General features: G+C 41.1%; 1 protein-coding gene across 2 annotated transcripts in view; it reads left to right on the forward strand.

Moving 5' to 3' along the window:
• Nucleotides 1–19587, forward strand: part of RPS6KA2 (ribosomal protein S6 kinase A2) — a 177820-nt gene that overhangs the window by 67253 nt on the left and 90980 nt on the right. For both annotated transcript variants that reach the window (XM_054196928.1, XM_054196929.1), the window contains exons 2-3: nt 6065–6181; nt 11242–11323. In XM_054196928.1, the coding sequence (XP_054052903.1) occupies nt 6065–6181; nt 11242–11323 (199 nt within the window). The remainder of the gene's footprint in view (nt 1–6064; nt 6182–11241; nt 11324–19587) is intronic.

Raw genomic sequence — 19587 nt, forward strand, 5'->3', positions numbered from 1 at the left:
TGTTAATTTGGCAGTAGAGGACAAAACAACCAGACCCATTTATGGTATTATTGCTCAGTTTACATCTATCCAGACCACAGCAGAAGCCAGAACTTGGATTACAAACCATTTATAATGGAAGATTTCTTTTTCAAATTTTACTCCAGCTGCTGAAGACTGGCTTGGGAAAAGGCTAATGAAAATGCTCCTATATGTGTTTTTTTTTTAAATGTGGATACTTGTCCTCAAAGAACTGAGCACAGGCCAGAAATTAATTTCCTGCACCAGGCAGCATTTCAATAACCTATTATGTCTTCACAAAAATTAGTCTCCTACGGGTTGAACCAAATTAGAACCTGTGAAACAGAGGTGGAAACCTGACCTCATCTTTATCAGACATATCCTGTCCTAACTATTCCCGTATCAGAGATTTAAACATGCTTTCCTAATGTACCATGTTATTTTGGAATGTTGTGTTGCCTGTGATACTTTAATGTTAAATAGTTGTGATGTGGGTGTATATTAGGTGGTAACCAGCCAAATAGCAAGACCAGTAACAAAATAAAGTCTGTATCTTAAGCATATGCTATAGACGAATAAGAATTCTCTCAAACGACAAGTTGTGTTTAGAGTTGCAATTCTTTCTTATTTCCTCTTGCCACATTTTCATTTATTTTTGCATTGACCTCAGTCCCTAAAACATGAAAGACCAACTTATCTGAAGACTGGAGAACCTGCACATCAAAACTTCACGTACTTTTATTGGAAAATAAAGCTCACCCTTCCTTATGGCCACATCTGCATGGCAGTCCTGATCCTGTGCTAGTGGGGAGAGGGCCAGGCAAGGAATAAAAATAAGAATCCTGTCCTACTGATTTTGCAAAACAATAATCATCTTATATTAGCACCGTAACTTTTTCCCCTGTGATATGGTTGCATAAAATTGTCCGTCATTAAAAGCAACTGATTCTGGAATGACCTCCTCTCCAGATGTTTTAGACCATATTAGGAAGTCTTGGTGAGGAAAGGTTTTGCATGTGGTTGAAATATATTGGGCATAATGAAGGTGGTCTCTGGATTTGAGGATGACCTTAGCTCTGCTCCTTCAGAAACCTGTTGGGGAGGAAGCAGACAAGGCTCCAAAAGCGGTTAAACTTTTCAGTTTTCTGGGAAGTATTCTTTCCATAATGTTTGCTGAAAACCTGTGGGTCAAGAAAGATAAGAGGCTGTACAGCTGAAGAGAAAAGAGCTACTCTCCAGGAAGGCCTGCCCTTTTGCGTGTACGTTTTGTACCCTGTTCCTAGGTCTATACCCCTATGCTTCCCGATCCTACTCAGACACATGACAGCAAGTTGGGAAGTATTGTTGCATTTGGAAGAGTTTTCTGTGGTTGCTCTCCAGCAGCCACTAAGCATTAGTGCATCTCTTTCTCCAAGATCTACTTGAGGAAATCTTGGAAGTGAGCTGAGAACAGTGCTAGAGGGAGCAGCTGGTAGCCAGAGGAAGCACCAAAACAGATGTGTCTCTGCCATCCACAGTCACAGGGCAAAGAACAGAGGCTCTGTTCTCTGATGTCCCAAAGGAAAGGAGATCAAAATGGCCTTTCCATTCAAATACTGGCTTGTGTGTCCAAAACTTCGCCAACTTGGGGGGCCTGAGGGAAAACCTTTAAGTGAATAACACAACACAGAATCAGGCCCTGAATAGCTCCTTTTTTATTAGCACGGGGAAGTGCTTTCCATTCCTCTTTCAACATGTATTCCAGTTCATTGCCCCCTCTCCCCTAGTCTATGCTGTTCCACCGTGTGCTGTCTCCAAGCCGCCAAGAACATCCATCTCACTTTTGTCACAGGATGATGCTTTTTGTGCAAACATAAATATTTAGAGAAGTTTACAAAAGATTAAACTTCATCAAGTCAAGCATTCCTGCTAATGCAGTGTCGGGACAAGTCAGCAGGGAGCAAGAGCCTGGGCTGCTGTGCACAGCTGTTTCAAGACCAAACTGTGGAACAGTCATCTTTGACTCCACCAACTTCGCTGATCAAAACCATTTTGTAAGTTGGCTCGTGTTTTTTTCCAGAGCGAAATCCTCTCCATCAAAACAGCTTCTTCAGTGTGCAGGCCTCATCTCTATTGTGAATCTCTTGCCTCGGTTTTATCGTTGTAATGCAAATTCCTAATGCAGATATGCTGCACTTGCTGGACCAGTGAAAAAAATCCATGTTAGAGAAGTCCCTAAGATGTAACTCAGAGCAAAAATAGTTGGGAGATCTGCCCACAATGCTTGTGCTCTGATAGTCTGGGTTTCACTCTGATCATCAGTACCTAAGTAAAATTATGCCATGTTTAATACAGGGAGACTTCAAAAGATGTCATAAATGATAGGGCAAAATCGCAAGTAAATAAGAATATTAAAAGGGAAATGTAAAACTGTTGGGTTGCTGGTTTTTTGTTTGTTTCTAGTAAGGTAAAGCAAACAAACAGAAGTCATTCTAGAATTCACGCAACAAAATAAGTAATAAGAATATAAAAATACAGGCAAGGGAAATGGAGGCATGTGTGCAAACATATCAGCATGTATTTCCTTTCAGGGGCTGTGTCCATCTTCAGTCTCAAGTATTAACAGTTTGGCTTTTTGCTTCAGTGGGAAGTGGATTTGTCATACCAGCTAAAATACTATCTACCTCTTCCATAGCTCACAAGTAATGCCACTGTAGTGATGGTTGGTGAAAAAAGAGCTGTCTGGCATGCTTTTCTTCAGTGCTGCTTTGCTGCCCCTTTCTAGTGAGGATACCACAGGAAATCCACAGGAAATCCCGCCTTCCTAGAAAAACATCCTGCTTCCTTCTAAGGGCCTGTGGAGCAGGGAGCTCGACATGACTGTGGGCATTTCTGAGCTGGGCAAATGGAGAGAGAACAATCTTTGCCAGGAAGTGGCTCAAGCTTCATTGTTTGAGACACTGAGAACCAGAATGGACAAAAACCAGCTGGCCTGATCAAGTGTCGATGACACTTTGGGCAGGAGTGTTGAACCAGATGGCCCCCAGAAGCCCCTTCTAACCAACATTTCTGTATTTCTATGAAGTCACATAATCTAACAGGTTTTTTTCCATCTTTAAAATCTGTCCTTCTCTGATAAATACTGCTAGGCCTTGTATTTGGTCCCATTGTTTTTAAATAATCTTTTTCTGAGATTTCAATTAAAGATGCATGTAATTAAAGCATCGGTATTATTACAAATTATGAATTAATTATGCTATTCTCTGGGAATGCTAGAGTATATCAAGCATTCTTCCAGCAAGCTGAATTATCATCACTTTAATACTTCCAGTATATTCCTGTAACTGAACCCATTTCATGAACCTAAAGAGGTTATATTAAATTTAATAATACAATGAGAAGTATGCTTAAGGTTGTAGGCCAGTGACTTCAATGACTAATGTGAATGGATAAATTGAAATTCACTCATCATTTAAACTTGCAAATGTAGCTGAAATGACTCCATGGTTCAGGCTGAAATACGATCCAACTGAACTAAAAAGGGTTTTGCTCTTTCCTTAACGTGGTAGATCTCACCCACAGTTTTTGAAATCAAGATGTCGGCTCAAAGGAGAAGTAAATCTGAGAAAGATATCTGCTGTACATAAAATTGGGGTTAGTTTCTTTTTTGCAGAGCTTTGTCTCCCAAATACATAGCAAAATTTGGATCCACCTCCTGCTTCACCTGGTTCCAGTGGATGGTGCTTCTGTGCAAAACGGAGGCGGGCAAAATACGAAACAGTGACTGGGTGCCCTCAACCTGCACTGACGTGAGAAAACGTCACGCAGTTTTTTCATCATATGGTAGTTGTTGGGGGGCATCCACACACTACAGAAGCCGATCCTCCCAAACTCTGCCTGTGCTCAGTGGAGAGCAAACTGCCAAGCACGTGAGGTCTGGTGTAGAGAGTTGAGGGCTGAGTGATTCGGGGCAGCAGGAGCCTGACTCCATGGGGGGTCATTTTTAGCCTTAGTGAGTAACTGCTGAATAAGATGGGTGGTGAGCCCTGCCGTCCAACTACTTTACCTAAGCTGTAGTGTGGCAGGGCAAGCTAAGCTTGAAATAATGTTCTTACCAGCGTGCAAGTCTCTCGGCTGCAGGCAGTGGACATAAAGATGCACATCCCTCGGTACAAAAGCTCTTCATGTCAGAACTTGGTGGAGCCTTTGATAACAGCATGTAGGTCATTTCTGGGTTCATTAGGAAAGAGATGTATCTGTTACACAGAAATGCAGTGTATCAAATTTGTATTGGTTTACTATTGTTTCTCTCACCTAGAAAAAATTGAAAAAAAATAGTGGTTTTAATATCAGAAAGATATTCTGTCTCCCACAGCAATTAAAGACAGAAAAACAAGAGGAGAGATCCTGGCAGTTATGTACTTAGAAAGCACTTAAATCTCTCTGTGAAAACTGGTCATTGGTTTCAAGCATTTCCTTTTGGGCAAACCTTAAACTAGAGGAATTACGATCAGAAAAAAATGAGTTGCTGTCAGCTGATGATTATTTTCCATGATTCTGGTAGCATGCACAAAGTAGAGGAAGCTTTCCAAACCAAGAAGAGGATATAGTCCCTGTTCCAAAGCACGTGAGCGTAAAGAGGCGCAGGGTAGGGAAGAGGAGGGATGGAGCTACAGTATAGAGAGTAATCCGGGTAATGCTAGCCACGCATCAGATTAATTACAGCTGGTAGAAAGTGATAGCTTTTTTTTCTGGAGAAGAAGGGAATAAAATTTATTCTTGTTTAGTAAACGAATGTGGTTTGGCCAAATGTTTTCTATGAATGCACTTTCATTTTAGGATGCTATTTCTATCTTCCCGGTATTCATTTTTAAGAATGGAAAACAAATATTATACTTCCATGTTTTATCAAGATACTTTTTTTGGGGAAAAAGGACAATTGCAGCAAAATTGGATTTTAAAATAATGTTTATGAGATTCCAATTATTTCTGTTGGGTGCAAAAACATTCAAACCTATTCCTAAGTAAGCAATTGCCTTAGTCCTGGGAGATGAAACAAAAAGGCTTTGTACTCAAAATCCACATTTTAGAGAAGTTAGAACAAATAGTTTGAATAGAAAAGAAGTTCAAAATTAGGTGTACAAAACACTACAGAAATAAAAAGGTGTGTATATATTATCTTCCCTCACCACTATGTCCTTGAAGAGCAGGTTTTTTCTTCTAGGCTTCTTTTCAGCCCAATGACTTTCTGGGTCGCTGCAAACTCTGTGTAGCCCCTTTGGGTCTCACATGACCCAGTTGCTCTCTTTTTAGAGGAAGATGCCATAATAACATAAAACAAACAACTAAACCAAATGCCATATGTCACAGCTTGCAAGATGAAAGTCCTAGTTCAACTGGTGTTTTTGAAGAATGTGCAATGGAAATGTTTTAACAAAAGAACCTGGAAAATCTAAAGTGTTTGAAGCTAATTCCTGCAAGCAAAGAAGTGTGTGTTATTATTCCTTCCACCACCACCCTATTTTCACATCTAAATCATTAATTTGTTCTCTATTTAGAAGGTTACTGTTAGTAACTTTCCATTCTTTGAGGTAAATAGAGAGAGCCACTTTTAGTAATGCCTTTTCTGTATTGCCTACTCATAAGGAGAATTGCTGCTTGAGAGTAAGGGTGCTTTTTAACTTGGATTTAAACGATGCTTTGAAGGAGAATGAGAAAGTATGTGGAGGGAAGTGTGCTGAAGCATCTATAGCACGGGTTTGAGTCCATGCTGCTCTGCTAGCAACGTCTGCGATGGGCACACCAAGCTCTGCAAGTGTATTTCTGTGTTTCAGCTTGCATATTCTGTCTTTACCTGGTCATATCTTGAGGCTCAATAAACAGAAGCAACAGGCCTGGGTGTCTTGACATTACCCTCCCCAGCCAGTAACAGGCATGTGGAATATTTGGACAAGCATTTGTTTCTATTTTCAAAATTTCATGTGTGATTGTAGCATCTCAGAGGATGAGATTTTAATAAACAATATGTTTCCTTAGGATAACAGCTCTGATTTGGGGATTTTGTTTTTTGTTGTTTCCTTTGCAGGAAGACGGTATCGTGAAGGAAATAGACATCAGTCATCATGTGAAGGAAGGTTTTGAAAAAGCAGATCCTTCTCAGTTTGAGCTGCTGAAAGTATTAGGACAAGGTTCATATGGAAAGGTAATTTTTAATGCCATCTAATCACCTAGAGCAACACCGAAAATGTCATGTCCTTTCTTTGAGTTCATATACACTGGTAACATTGTTCATATATATAAATTATATTGTAAAGGCAGAGAAGCAAACCCAAACCCCTTCTATCTTCATTTTAATAACACTTTCGTCTTTTAGCTGGATTCCTGTATATAAAACAGTTTAGAAAACAGTGCTTATGGCTCTGGACCTGGACTAATGAGCACAAGAGAGCATTAGTAAGCATCACTGTTTATAAAATTAGATCCCTCTCCCTCTTTCTGATCTACCCATCAGGGAGGTGAGTGCACTACTGCTGCGTAGTTGGAGGATGTAAATAGGGACATTCAAAGGCTTAAAGAAGTTAGCTGCCCAATTCCTGCTGAGGACAGATGGGATCCTAAGCACATTTCAAAGTCACAGACTGCTCTTTAGGTCACACGCAGAGGCCTGTACGCTTTGCTGAGAGGATCATCGTGGTGAGAGCAGGAGGGGTGGGGGGGAGGAATACCTACCTGTATGACTACAAGCTAATTTGAGTAGGAACAATGTTTTTATCTGAAGTCCAAGGCTTTTCTTAATCCCAAAGGCAATTCTTCTTGAGCAGGATGTGTCAGTTGGAAATGAGAATAGGAAGGAAATACGGAGAGAAATAGGGAGGAGTCATTTCAGTCTTAAACTCTTTCTATGGTTTAAATAAATAAGACTTTGAAAGCAGTGGAACAGTGAGCCTAATTTAAACCAAACAGATGACACCAAACTGAGTGGTGCAGTTGACGCACCTGAGGGATGGGATGCTATCCAGAGGGACCTGGACAAGCTTGAGAAGTGGGCCTACGTGAACTGCATGGGGTTCAACAAGGCAAAGTGCGGGGTCCTCCACCTGGGTTGGGGCAACCCCTGGTGTCAATACAGGCTGGGGGGTGAAGGGATTGAGAGTAGCCCTGCTGAGAAGGACTCGGGGGTACTGGTGGAGGAAAAGCTGGACATGAGCTGGCAATGTGTGCTCACAACCCAGAAAACCAACCGCATCCTGGGCTGCATCAAATGAAGCATGGGCAGGAGGTCGAGGGAGGTGATTCTGCCCCTCTGCTCCTCTCTCGTGAGACCCCACCTGGAGTACTGTGTCCAGCTCTGGAGCCCTCAGGACAGGAAGCACATGGACCTGTTGGAGCAGGTCCAGAGGAGGGGCACGAAGATGATCAGAAGGCTAGAGCACCTCTCCTGTGAGGACAGGCTTGAGAGAGTTGGGGTTGTTCAGCCTGGAGAAGAGAAGGCTCCAGGGAGATCTTATTGCAGCTTGTAAGAAAGATGGGGACAGGCTTTCTAGCAGGGCCTGCTGTGACAGGACAAGGGGTAATGGTTTTAAACTAAAAGAGGGAAGGTTTAGACCAGTTATAAGGACGAAATGTTTTGTGGTAAAACACTGGCACAGGTTGCCCAGAGAGGTGGTAGATGCCTCATGCCTGGAAACATTCAAGGTCAGGTTGGATGGAGCTCGGAGCAACCTGATCTAGTTAAAGGTGTCCCTGCTCATTGCAGGGCAGGTTGGACTAGATGACCTTTAAAGGTCCCTTCCAACCCAAACTATTCTATCATTCTATGGAAGTCCTTAGCCTTTTAAGTATATTATTTCATGGGGTTTTAAAAAAGTATTTCCCAACCTTCAATTGTGGATCATTCTAGCTAACTTGAGGAACTGACTGACACCTAAAATCTGCTGAGGTAACCAGCACAAAGCTGAGCACCGTGACAGTGAACCAGGGCCTTTAGTTTTATTCCTGAAAAAAAAGCTATATTCGGAGTATTTGTCAACTTCCTGGCTATTCCAAAATTACATTGATAAACAAGTCTGTTAGAAGTTTCCTGAGATGAGAGAAATCAGGAAAGTTAACATTCACTACCAAGTTTTGATCTAGAAAATTGCTTGAGAGCACAATAATGATATTTGCATTTTAAATATTAAAGAAATATGAAAAATCAAACAACTCAAAATTAGATTTACTGTATGATTCAATACAAGAAGGAGAAGAACAAGAGAAGAAAATCTGTTTTGCAAAAGTAACAGAGGCAGAATGGCCAGTTTTCAGATTCATGCAGTAAAGAGTTTAGAAATGGTTCACTGGCTGTCTTAGGTGGTGCTGTTGTATTTCATTATTAACTGTCCAAGCTGAACTTCTAACTTTAAATGTTTTAGAAGCAAAATGCCTAGTGTCTGCCACCACTTCCCAAAAGGAGATCTGATTTCTGGGACATGCACCACCCAGTTAACTGGGGGATCTGAGTGTGAGTGTGGGCATCATACCTGTTTGGAGCTGTGTGCCATTACAAATCACTTTCCGTATCTTATGTGAAAGAGGTCAGTAAACTCACCAGAGCAGCAAAGACACAGGAGAGGGAAGTCTTCTCTGTGTTTCTTATGCACTCCCCAACCACATAAATTTTCATCACCTTGGTATTTCAGCTAATTGTTCAAATCCATAAGTCTCTGGGAATGCAAACCCATTGGTTTTCAAGTTGTTCACCCAAGGACTAAGTAATTTCTTGCAGGATGAGAGAAGATGCCTTTGGTGTCAGAGGAAGCGATCTCAACACTCTTGAAAATCACAACACTTGCTTAGCTTTCTAGGTTGGGATTTGGGTGATACACCCGTTGCTCTAGCTAAGGGAGTTTTCCTAGTTGAGGTATTGATAACCTGAGGTGTTTGCACATATATCAAGCTAGAAAATTGAAAGTCATTTTCAGCCACGTGCCTGTGCTATTCTGGCAAACTAGTATAGTATAGCTCCTATTATCAGGCAAGTAGGCACTCCGGGACCACTTGGTGGTTTCAAGAACAACGTGACTTCGCCTTTAAGAATAATCAAGAGGGTGGCATCATTTTGCAATACAGTGCATTTTCATTTATTCTGTTTCCTTTTTGGTTTGGTGATTATTTTGATGTCCTCTGAAACAGCACACAGTGTTCTTGACTCATCTGTTTCAGAGGGAATGCAGACAAGTGCCCTATCCTGTGCTACAGGGAACAGCTGATTAGTGACTAGTATTAAAAATTGATAATTTTGCTTATTACAGCAATATGGGTATTACAAGCTTTGCAAGATTACACGACAGATAAGATATTTCTAGAACTGCAGCCTAATATTTGTGCAGACGCAGCATGCTGTGCTGTTCTATGTGCAGTACAGCTTAAAATCATTATCTTAAGGGTTTGTGGTTTTGCTTTTTTGGGTAAAGATTTTGTAACCATTTTTACAGAATAATAATACAGCTGAAAATGTAGTGTTTAGGCAAGCTTACTTTTGACTTTCTTCTCCCTTTCAATGTAACGCGGAAGTTAAATCCTTTACTTGAGCTGGATAGAAAAATATCTCAACGTTTCTGTCTAGCTGAACTTCTAAATGAATTGACTTCCTGTTAATGCTGGAGCAGCTGAGCTTAATTTATCATGAATGTTAATGAAAAACACTTCAGAAAGTCTTACGTGTTCCTGTTGCATCCAAATGTCATCATTTGTTCCCACAGTTGTGAGTACCAGAGGTGTTTGTATGTTCATCGAACTAGGAAACAGGAGATGGCAACAAGGAACATGTGCCCAAGCTCGGCTAGTCAGGGCAGCTCGGGTGAGGAACTGCGCATATCTCATATGCACAGGAAACATCTTGAGAAGGAAAGTCTAACCAAAACCATATCAGATCGTATTGTAGAAGCATTGTAGTTGTGATGTTGTACACATGTAAGAGCCCTGGTTTAGGTGTTCAGAGAGAAATTAGCCTTTTCTTTTTTTTTTTTTCCCCAGCTTCTCTAGCTGGTCATTGAAAGTTGTTTTCTCTTCCCACAAACCTTTGCTCAAAGGGTGCTTCAGAAAATCATAATCTGTTTACAGGTATTATTTTTTGCAGGAGGAAGAGTCTTTCGACTTGCAAATAATGTGCTAGAAACACACTTCCTCTGTTCTTTTTTTGTCCTTTTACATTTTGGGTGCAGGCAGTTAAGAAAGCTGCATGGTTCCTGAACAGCCAAAGAATAAAATAATTGCCGCAGATTTTTGTAATCCAACTCGATTTTCATTAGTTACATAATTTTAGCTAGCCTTTGATAATCTATATCGGTACCAGTATATCGTGTGTACATGGCCTTGTATTTCTTTTTGTCTTTGGCTTTACTTCCTGCTTCTGTCCAGGAACAAAAGTGCTGAAATGAGAGAGAGACGCTCTCGGCTCTTATTTCTGACCTTAGCAGACAGAGCGAGTCCTAGGAATCAGCTAAAAGTTTCCTTTATCTTATTTTCAATGATTAAAACGCTGCGAGTCTTATAAAAAGACCAAACTAAATGACTGATTCCTTTTTTCACTCCCCCTCCGGTGCTCAGATGCGCTCAGGGGCAGATAAGAAATATTTGCATGGAGAACAACAAAAAAAAGATGACCATTTTGGCTACAACTTTATTTTATTTCAATGACAAATTGACACTGTGAGACTATGTAGCATAGGTAACTATAACAGGGAAAACTGTCTTTGGTATCATAACCTATTTATTAATCAAAATAGTCCTACTTTTTGTTAAGTATGCACAACCAGATTTTCAGCTGTATGACATGTTTGCTTCAGTTATATCTTAGGCTAGTCACCATTCGTGACTTACTGCATAAATTAAACCAAATTGTTTTTTCTCCTTAATTTAATTGATGACAATAATTTTAAGACACTACACATTCCTAAGCACAAATGAGACATAACTTTTTTTTCTGTGAAGCTGGTCAGAATATGAAGAAGTGTGCCCACACTCATTATGACTATTCACCCATCTTTAATTGAATGTGTAAGAGTAATCAATAATGCCAAACGTATTTTCTTTATGAAGGAGTAAAGGCTTAAAAATAAAGCTTTCTAGAGCTAGTTCAACCAACTGCAAGTGAAATCGATAACAAGTACTTTCAGCTAATACTTTTCATTAGAATTCCTGAATCTATTCCTTTATCAAATGTGGCAACGCTTGTAACTGGAAGTTCAGTACTGATCTACACAAAATGCCTGCTTTTTACAGGTATTTCTAGTGCGGAAGATCAAAGGATCTGATGCGGGTCAGCTTTATGCCATGAAGGTACTTAAGAAAGCAACTCTGAAAGGTAAGGACTGGGACAGTGGCTGCAGTCTCTATTTCTGTGCTACTTTGTCATTTACGTGTCATTTTTTGCATTGCTGCTGTCTGGTGGTATCTAAGAGCACACACATATGTTTCTGCCACCCTCCAAAATTCTGCCGTGCTATAGTGAATGTTATAAAAAAGTGTACATAAAAAAATGTTACCTATATACGGCGTGGGAGCAGGAAAACAGGGCTTCGGAGTTTTCTAGCTGCATGCTTTCATCACTTTCTTGGTGTTATTTATAGGACTTCTATTGGGCATATATTAATTTCTGTTGCAGTGGCAGTATCTGTCTGTTGCTGAAATAAACCAAAATAAGTATTTTTAAATAAGGATATTGCTGAAGTAAAGCTATTCCTACTATGCAAAAAGGCCTTCCATCTGCTGCTTCTCACTATATGTCTTAAAATTCCTGGGAGCATATTTTCGAGTGCGACGAGTCATGCTGTGATTGTTGAGATCGTGCTGTTTCCTAGCTCAGGACCATTCAGTACCTGGTCTCCAGTAGGCTGGGGTCAAACGACTGATGTTTGAAGCTGGTCGTCCTCTTCTGGGGCCATTGGCTGCTACAGCCTAACTCCGGCCAGAAAGAAAGTAAAGCACAGGACTGAAAAGCACGCAAAGTAAGTTCCGTCTCAGATGAAGCCCCTATTGCTTGTCCCTCCAAAGAGCTAGGAAAATTCAGTCATCTTCTTGTTTCCCTGTCCTAGAACTGTACTTTGTTTTTTCCCCTGAAAAGCCTGATGCTTTTTGCAATTAAGGCGGACAGCGTTCATTTTGCTCAGAGCAGGTCTTTCGGTCTTTCTTGGACAAGGTGGGTTTAGGCAATGCAGTATAGTGCCTAAATTTCTATCTAACGTGAAAAGAGATCATTTTGAGATAGTTCTGATGACATCAAAATCCAAAATGCTTTAATGTTGAGGCATTCCCAACATGCCTCAATTTGGGAAACCAAAAGAAGAATAAAGCTACCTGTAATTGCAAGAGTTACAGCAGGTGGTAGCAGGCAGACACAGCACCTCTTCGGAGTGCTAGTCAAAATGGGGAAGTGGCAAACCATGTATTTACACGGCTCTTTCCCCTAAGAAGGCCTTTTCAAAGAAACGTTAGTTTGAAGCGATGCTGGCGTGCTGATCTTTTTGTTTGGAATGTAGATGGGAAAGTTTGTTCTGGCAGAACAGCATGGTGTAAATAAACACTTAAATAGTACTACAGCAATGCAATACATTAAAAGTAAAAGATCAGGCCTGTGTACACAATACATATAATAGAGCAGTTCCCTGACTTCTCAACCAAGAGCAGGACCGTGAAGTGCACAGACTGAGCTGAACTGAACTCTCAGAGCCTTCCCCACCAGGGGAAAGCCATCTCCTGCTGGGCACAGTGTCTGAGGAAGGACTGTGTCACCCCTCTGATGTCAACATGTACCAGAGACTTATTTCTGCTTATTTTGACAACCCAGAACTTTTCACCCAAGGTGAAAATTGGGTATTCCTTCTTTTTCTATGTAACTCTGAGGTATGTTGAGCAGAAAGAGCTTTGGGGGAGGGTTTCTTCTGCATCCCCAAACACGTGATTGTAACTTAGTATTTTATAACTGAATCTGTAATGCTGTATTCCATGGCAGGGTGGGGGGAATAAATGTGTGTTATAGCAGTATTTTAGGAACTATCAAAATTTAGTTGATGATTTTAAACTACCCAAAGTCTTCCATCACGTTTCCCCTCCACCAAGAACAGGCACCTCTGTGTTTGCAGTTCCTCAGTTCATTATACCACAGAACTGCTGCTTCTCTCCCCCCATGGCCATTACAGCAGGCTATTTATTTTTTTTCTCAAGCACGGGTCACAAGATTGAAAAGTTGAGGCTGCTTTGTGATTTTGCTGGATTGCATTTCTCTCCCATTCAGACTACTTACCCCTCTGACTGGTAGCTCTGGATTTCCCATTAATCTCAAGATAACTGGCACATGAGTAGTTTCTACAAATAAGTTAAATTTGACAGCTATTTAACTTGAAGTACAAAAATGAAGGCAAAACCCCGTTAGCACAGGGCAAGTGAGAAGAGCAACAATGAGGATTGCTGTCAGTGAGATTCCGTGTAATTTTTGGCACAGAGATAATATTTCTGACAGCTTAAGTTCATAGATTATAGAATCATCTGGGTTGGAAGGGACCTTAAAGATCATCTAGTTCCAACCCCCCTGCCATGGGCAGGGGCATCTCCCACTAGACCAGGTTTCATTTTTTAAGTGAGAGTGCTGAATTGTTACTACCTACCTACACTCAAAAAGGCTGAAAGTCGCTGCAATATGAAGTATTTATTGCCAGGTCAAGTAATGGGAGCAAAGCCATAAGTACTTGTTAGCACTGCGTTCAGTATTTACTGACAAAAGGCATGCTACGAGACAAATTTCTGAATGGTTTTGCTTCCTAATCTGTTCAGCACGGAGCAGGAAAGTCAAAGCTCTTGGTGCCAGTGCTATTGGCCATATAGCCCCAAATAACATAGCAGTTATTTTCTTTAGTGAAACACGTAAAATGGAGAAATGAGAAAAAAAGGAAAAGAGGGAGGGGGCAGCAAACCTGTTTTTTCTTTTCTGTATTAGTCTGAAGAATTAAAACTCAGATAAATAAGAACGTGAGGAAGTTAAATGCCTTCAGGAGTGATGGCTCAAAACTAGCTTTGTACCTTGCTCTGAAGAGCAACCGTAGTGGATCCAGCTGAAGGGTTTCCTGTCCCAGGAGCCTGGCTCAGGCTGTGGCTGGCTGGTAACGTTTAGGAAGACGCAGAAGTACAAAATGGTGCTTCCTCCAGTGACTGCTGCCTCCTGCCTCTTTCCAGGGTAGTTGTCCCATGTTAACATGATCCCAGCTTCACCAGCAGCAAAGGGTATCACACAGAATCACAGAATGGTGGCATAAGAAGGGTACAGTAATCAGCAGCAGCGCTCATTTACAGCTCAAAAAAAGTTGTTTGATATAAAAGAGGCTTTGTAGATCAATTGCATTTGTAGATTTCAGCTTGAAAAGGATCTGCTAAACAGCAGAACTGCTCCTGCTGTGAAGGGAGAATTAGACTCCAGAATATTCAGGCTTAGATTGTAAAAGTTTGCAGAGGCACGTGCTGTACACACCAACATTTGTGAAAATGAAATTAATCTTCACCTCATGGAGGTTTACATTAAATGCAGAGTATATCTGAGTAAGCACCTATAACAGCGTGGATCCTTGAAAGTGAGAAAGCCAGTGCTCCTCTCGGTTGTAAATGAGAGCATTGCACACAAGTTTCTTTCTGTCATACCTCATTTCCTTTTGCAGGAGCTTGTGGGTATCTTGTGTTAAAAGCAGAGAACTTCCTGAAGAAACTAGATAAGTGTTTCATTCTAGTTATTGTAGGAAAACCTTGTCCAAAATTTTTGAGAATATTGTCTCTTAGGTGACAGATGGCAGATACATCAGATTCAAGGCTGCCTGTATGTATAACTAACTCATCTGACTTTGAAACACTATTTATTAAATTACAATACCGTAATAGCTACTTTTGCAAACATAAACCCTTTTGGGGGGGTCCAGGTGCTCAAAGACATTCAGGTATTTAAATACCTTCCAAGAGTGAGGCTTTAGCCTTTCAGAATGTCATTAGGTAATACTGTTAAATACCATCTTAAAATGTTACTTTTGTGTCTTCATTACACTCTACATTTTTTTCTCGAAAAGCAGATATTTAGATAAAAAATTGAAAGAGAGTGAAGTTGATCTGCATGTTTAAAAACATACAGATACATAGCAGTGAGTCTTGACTGCCCAGGCTGAATGCATTGTGAGACTGAGGAAACAGAAGGAAAACAGGGGCTGTTTATTCTGTGTATATTCGTGTGCCTTGTATTCACCAGCAAAGCTGGGACAGAGGGAAGGTGCAGGCTGATTATTTTGATTCACTCAGTATTTCTCTCAAGGTGTCTCAAGCTCCATTGGCTTTACTGGATGTGCTTCAGGATTCCGTGAACAAGAGCTATTTAGATCGCTTACAGCGTAAGCCTCATTAAACACCCATGAAGTGCCCATAAATCCCTAACAGGTTGCTGTGCTGGAATCTAAAGGCTGCCTCTGGAGCTTGAAAATCAAAGACCCATCCTTCCGGGAGACATGCAATCTTAGAGAAAGTGGCATGAAGCCATAATTCACTGACATGATGCTTATGAACTTTGTAAATACTGCAGTGATGATCTAGCAAAGGTTATGCGATGGGTCACGATGAAGTAGTTTGCATCTGCCTGTCTCCTTGGTAATGGTCTGTGTAAATCTCGGCACTGGAAGCTATTTGACCCTGAGAACTGAGAGAGTTTACCTGTTTCTGCTTACGGGGCTTAGAAATGATAATGTGTTTTGTCAAAAGCTCTGGAGTGCTTTGCAGTTTATGATCGCCTCAGTCAAAGCCAGTAGGCTTATGGGTTTATGGTTGTGCTAAGCGCGTGTGATGGTTATAGATGCAGTAAGCGGTGAGAGCAGCTTTAGTGACTGACTCACAGAGAGCTTGTGATGTTCTCGGGAATGTTAGATCGATGATATTAATTATACACTAAATTGAACAACTAACTTAGATGTCACCAGCTGGACTGTGATTTCCATTGAAACCATTGATAAAATCTTAGTAGTGGCTTCCCTGTTTGGACACCAACTGAAGTGGTTTCTTCAGTTTTCCTCTGTATGCGACTTGATTTCCCTGCCATGATTGTGGTGGTTAGATCTAAGATACTGATCTCCAGTGGTTTCCTTCTGGTTTGAAGGGAACAAAAATCCAACAAAACAAAAAACTGAAGATAATTTAACCTCATAAGGCAGGACTCAGAAAGAGCCTTCACCTCAGATAAACCTAACTCTTTGGTGCCAAGGTTTTCAAGGTGTCTTGTCCTATTTTGTTCAGCCCCTGTGTTTGGTGAGAGACCCTGTTATTCACCCAGGTTCACCCTTTAAATTTCGGGTTATTATCTTTTTCTACAGTGTTCGTCAATCTTTTTTATATCGTCCTGGGCCTCTTATTGCCCTCTTCTAAACAATTCACCAGGGAAGTCCTGACCACACATCCAGTTTTTTCCGAGACTAGACCCCACAGCAGAGGTCCCCTTGCCCTGCTGTCTGGAGGAAAGGCTACATGCTCTGCATCCTCAGGAACTGCTGCCTACATGCTGGTGCTTTACTCTGAGAATTGTAGCTCTCCAAACGTCAGGGCTCTGAGCCCAAAAAAACTTTGCTGGACCTGGAAATGCCCTTAGGGATCCAGCTGAGACATGGACTCACTCCTCTGCACAAACAGACAAACACTAAATTTTCAGTGGGGACAGGAATATCTGGGAAGGAAATAGCAACGTTTGTGTGCACAAACATAATGATGTTTGATTCCTCTGATATTTCACAAGTGTCTCTAAAATGTAAAGATCAGCCTAGCTGGTATGTGCTCAGCCACGCAGGAGTGCTCTTAGGTCACCATCTGGACCTTGCCCATTCACATGCAAGCTTTGTGGGCCAGGAGCCAAGCAGAAGATCTCGAGCTTTGTGCTGAGCCATGGAACGTGACAACCTTGCCCATCACAATTTAGGAGCAAGCTGGAATTAATAGTGGTTATCCAAGGAAGCAGAACTGTCTTTCCCCCCGTGGGAGTTTTGAAAATGAAACCTGGAAGATCTTCGACACTCAGTGCTTAGAGGTCACCATCAGGCTGTGGTTTTACTGTGCCTTTGCAAGGCTTCTTGCATCAGACAACCTCTTTCTTCCTCCCCTAAAAAATCAGCTTATCTAGGGCTTGCTTTCTGAAGGAGGAAAGGGTACAGTACATTTGAGAGAGCTCACTTAGGTTGTTTCTAATGGACTGTGGAGAATAACGTGTTCATACACTATAAGGAAAATGAACTGTGGTTAGGAAACCAGCTCATTGTGTGTCAGCAAATATTACAGTGTCACAGCCTCAATATACAGCAGACTGGACAGGTCAAAAAATGACAAAGAGCATTGCTGGAAGTTTACTTTCATGACATTTGCTAAAGAGCATTGACTCGTGTTCATCGAGATTGTAGCTTCTGGGTTAGATAGTTAATCTTAGTTTTTACTCTTTAGTAATTCTGTACAGTGTTTGGATTCAGGTTTGGATGAGAAGGGAAAATTTTGCCTATAAATATAACCTGAGCATGCATCACTTAAAGATTTTATTACCTGTTTCTACTCAAACCATATGGGACTTCTCATTGAATGAAGTCCTGATTAAATTATAGCCTCTTCAAAATGCCAAGTGTGTTGTGAAGATCCTGTTGACAGGCAAAAATTCCCACCATTAAGACATTCAAGAAGTGAATTCTGGGTATTAAAAACGCTCTCTGCTTTGTAGCAATGGAGCATTTTGGCTGCTTTGTTTTTACACAGAAACCTGTTGTTCCTCATGGAGCTTTTCCTAAGTGCCAAAAAAAAATTCAGCTTGCTCTTCATGAAAATTTTGACTGTTGAGTTCTGCATAGGGGTCACCTTGTTAAAAGTGTTGCTCAGGTTGCTAGATAGCAAGTTCTTCCTATTTTCCTGAGGAGGACAGAATTATTTAGGCTTTGCCTAAATACTGGCAAAAATTGTCATCAGTTTCCCTATCTTTCTTCCTGTCATTCAGCCAGACTGATTCGTATAGGTGCGCACACTTCTGAACTTGTCATATATGCTGTAGGTAAATGCAGCGATATCGCCCAATTCTTTCCTGTCCACACATTTGTTCCAGTACAACTGTGCTATTACTGTAATACCAAAATATAGCTCACTGCATGGTTGTATGTTTGTTTGGAACGCAGCTTCAGTAGTAAGTTGCTGCCCGAAATAGCTTCATTTTATTCTCCCCAAAGAGAGCGCAGGACAGGACGTGCACGGAAATCACAGTTTTCTCTATGAGAAATTGATGTAGTAGAAATTGTGATGGGAGTCCTACCATCCAATAGCATAGGTGCTTTGGCTTGGACCGGGTTTTTGAAGCAATTCTTCCAGACATCCCTATCTGCTGTGCCGAGGTTTGCTGGGCACAGTTTCAGAGCACACAAGCTGAGCTCTCTCCTGATGACACTAAACCAGGAGCACACCCAGTGCCCTCCAGCCTCTTGTGGGCATTCAGGCCAGGCCATGGGACCAAAATGTGACATCCAGTGTGGGGCAACGTCAGGTCCCAGTGCCTTAGAGATTCCACTCTATGGACTTACTTTCCAGAGATTGCTGGCTGCACCACACCGCTTGTTAGCGCAGTCACAGGTTTAAGCCAAAGTTTCAGACTTTGCTATGAAGATGTTGAGTGCACCAGTGTTTGTGTTTTTCACTAGGTATACACAGAGCTGTCTTAAATTTTTCCATCTTTTTGCTAAATTAATGTGCCCACACCCTTAGCTTCTAATCCTTGAGCAGTTCCATGGGTCCCGTTAGCGGCAGCTGAAAGTGTTGGGTTATTCAGGTATTCATATGATGATTCCCTAGAGAGAAGAAAGGAGATTCAAATCTGAAGTCGGAGGGAGAGAGCACTGAAAAGTCTGCTGATTTCTTTGGCAGAAAGGATATGTTCTTCACCGGTGATCAAATTATACAAATTTGTTCTAAACTTTCGTTGAGTCACACTCTTCTGTGAATGATATATGGGAAGAATTACTTCTTTAAAGTTTCTAAAAAAGTGGCAGCTCTTGCAGGTTGCATTTGAATGCAACCCCTGGCTATTCCAGACAGTCAAGGAGCAGTGGCTGTTTTTTTTCAGGAATGAGTAGTCCATCGTACTAGTTTCATTTTTGATAGTAAAAAGCAATTTTTCCAAATTGCCTTGTAATTTCAAGTCATTTTGCCATCTACCTCTTTAAAGTTTCAATTGATCCTGTTGTGCTTGACACGGTGAATAAGTAGCAATGGAGACATTGAAATTGCAGCTCCTGTAGGGGCCATCAGTAAAACGCTTTCAGATCCAAACTCATTCTTCAAAGTCCCCGTAGTAGGCTTGATCAAGGGCTTTCACTACTGCTTGCGTTCCCCTGGATGATTATTCTTCTTGTATTCTTTGGACTGTATATCTAATGGCAGTTATTCTCAAATTGGCTGTTGCTTTACGGAAAAGACTACATTTGATATTTTTTATTGTCAAGTAGCAGACTGGTGTTAGTTACTTTTGATGTAGTTTTTGAGAGACTACATAGACAGTTGTCCTGAAACCATGAGTGAAATGTTTATCCAGTTTGACAAATG

This window comes from Rissa tridactyla, chromosome 3, assembly GCF_028500815.1.
Source record: "Rissa tridactyla isolate bRisTri1 chromosome 3, bRisTri1.patW.cur.20221130, whole genome shotgun sequence".
Classification (NCBI taxonomy): domain Eukaryota; kingdom Metazoa; phylum Chordata; class Aves; order Charadriiformes; family Laridae; genus Rissa; species Rissa tridactyla.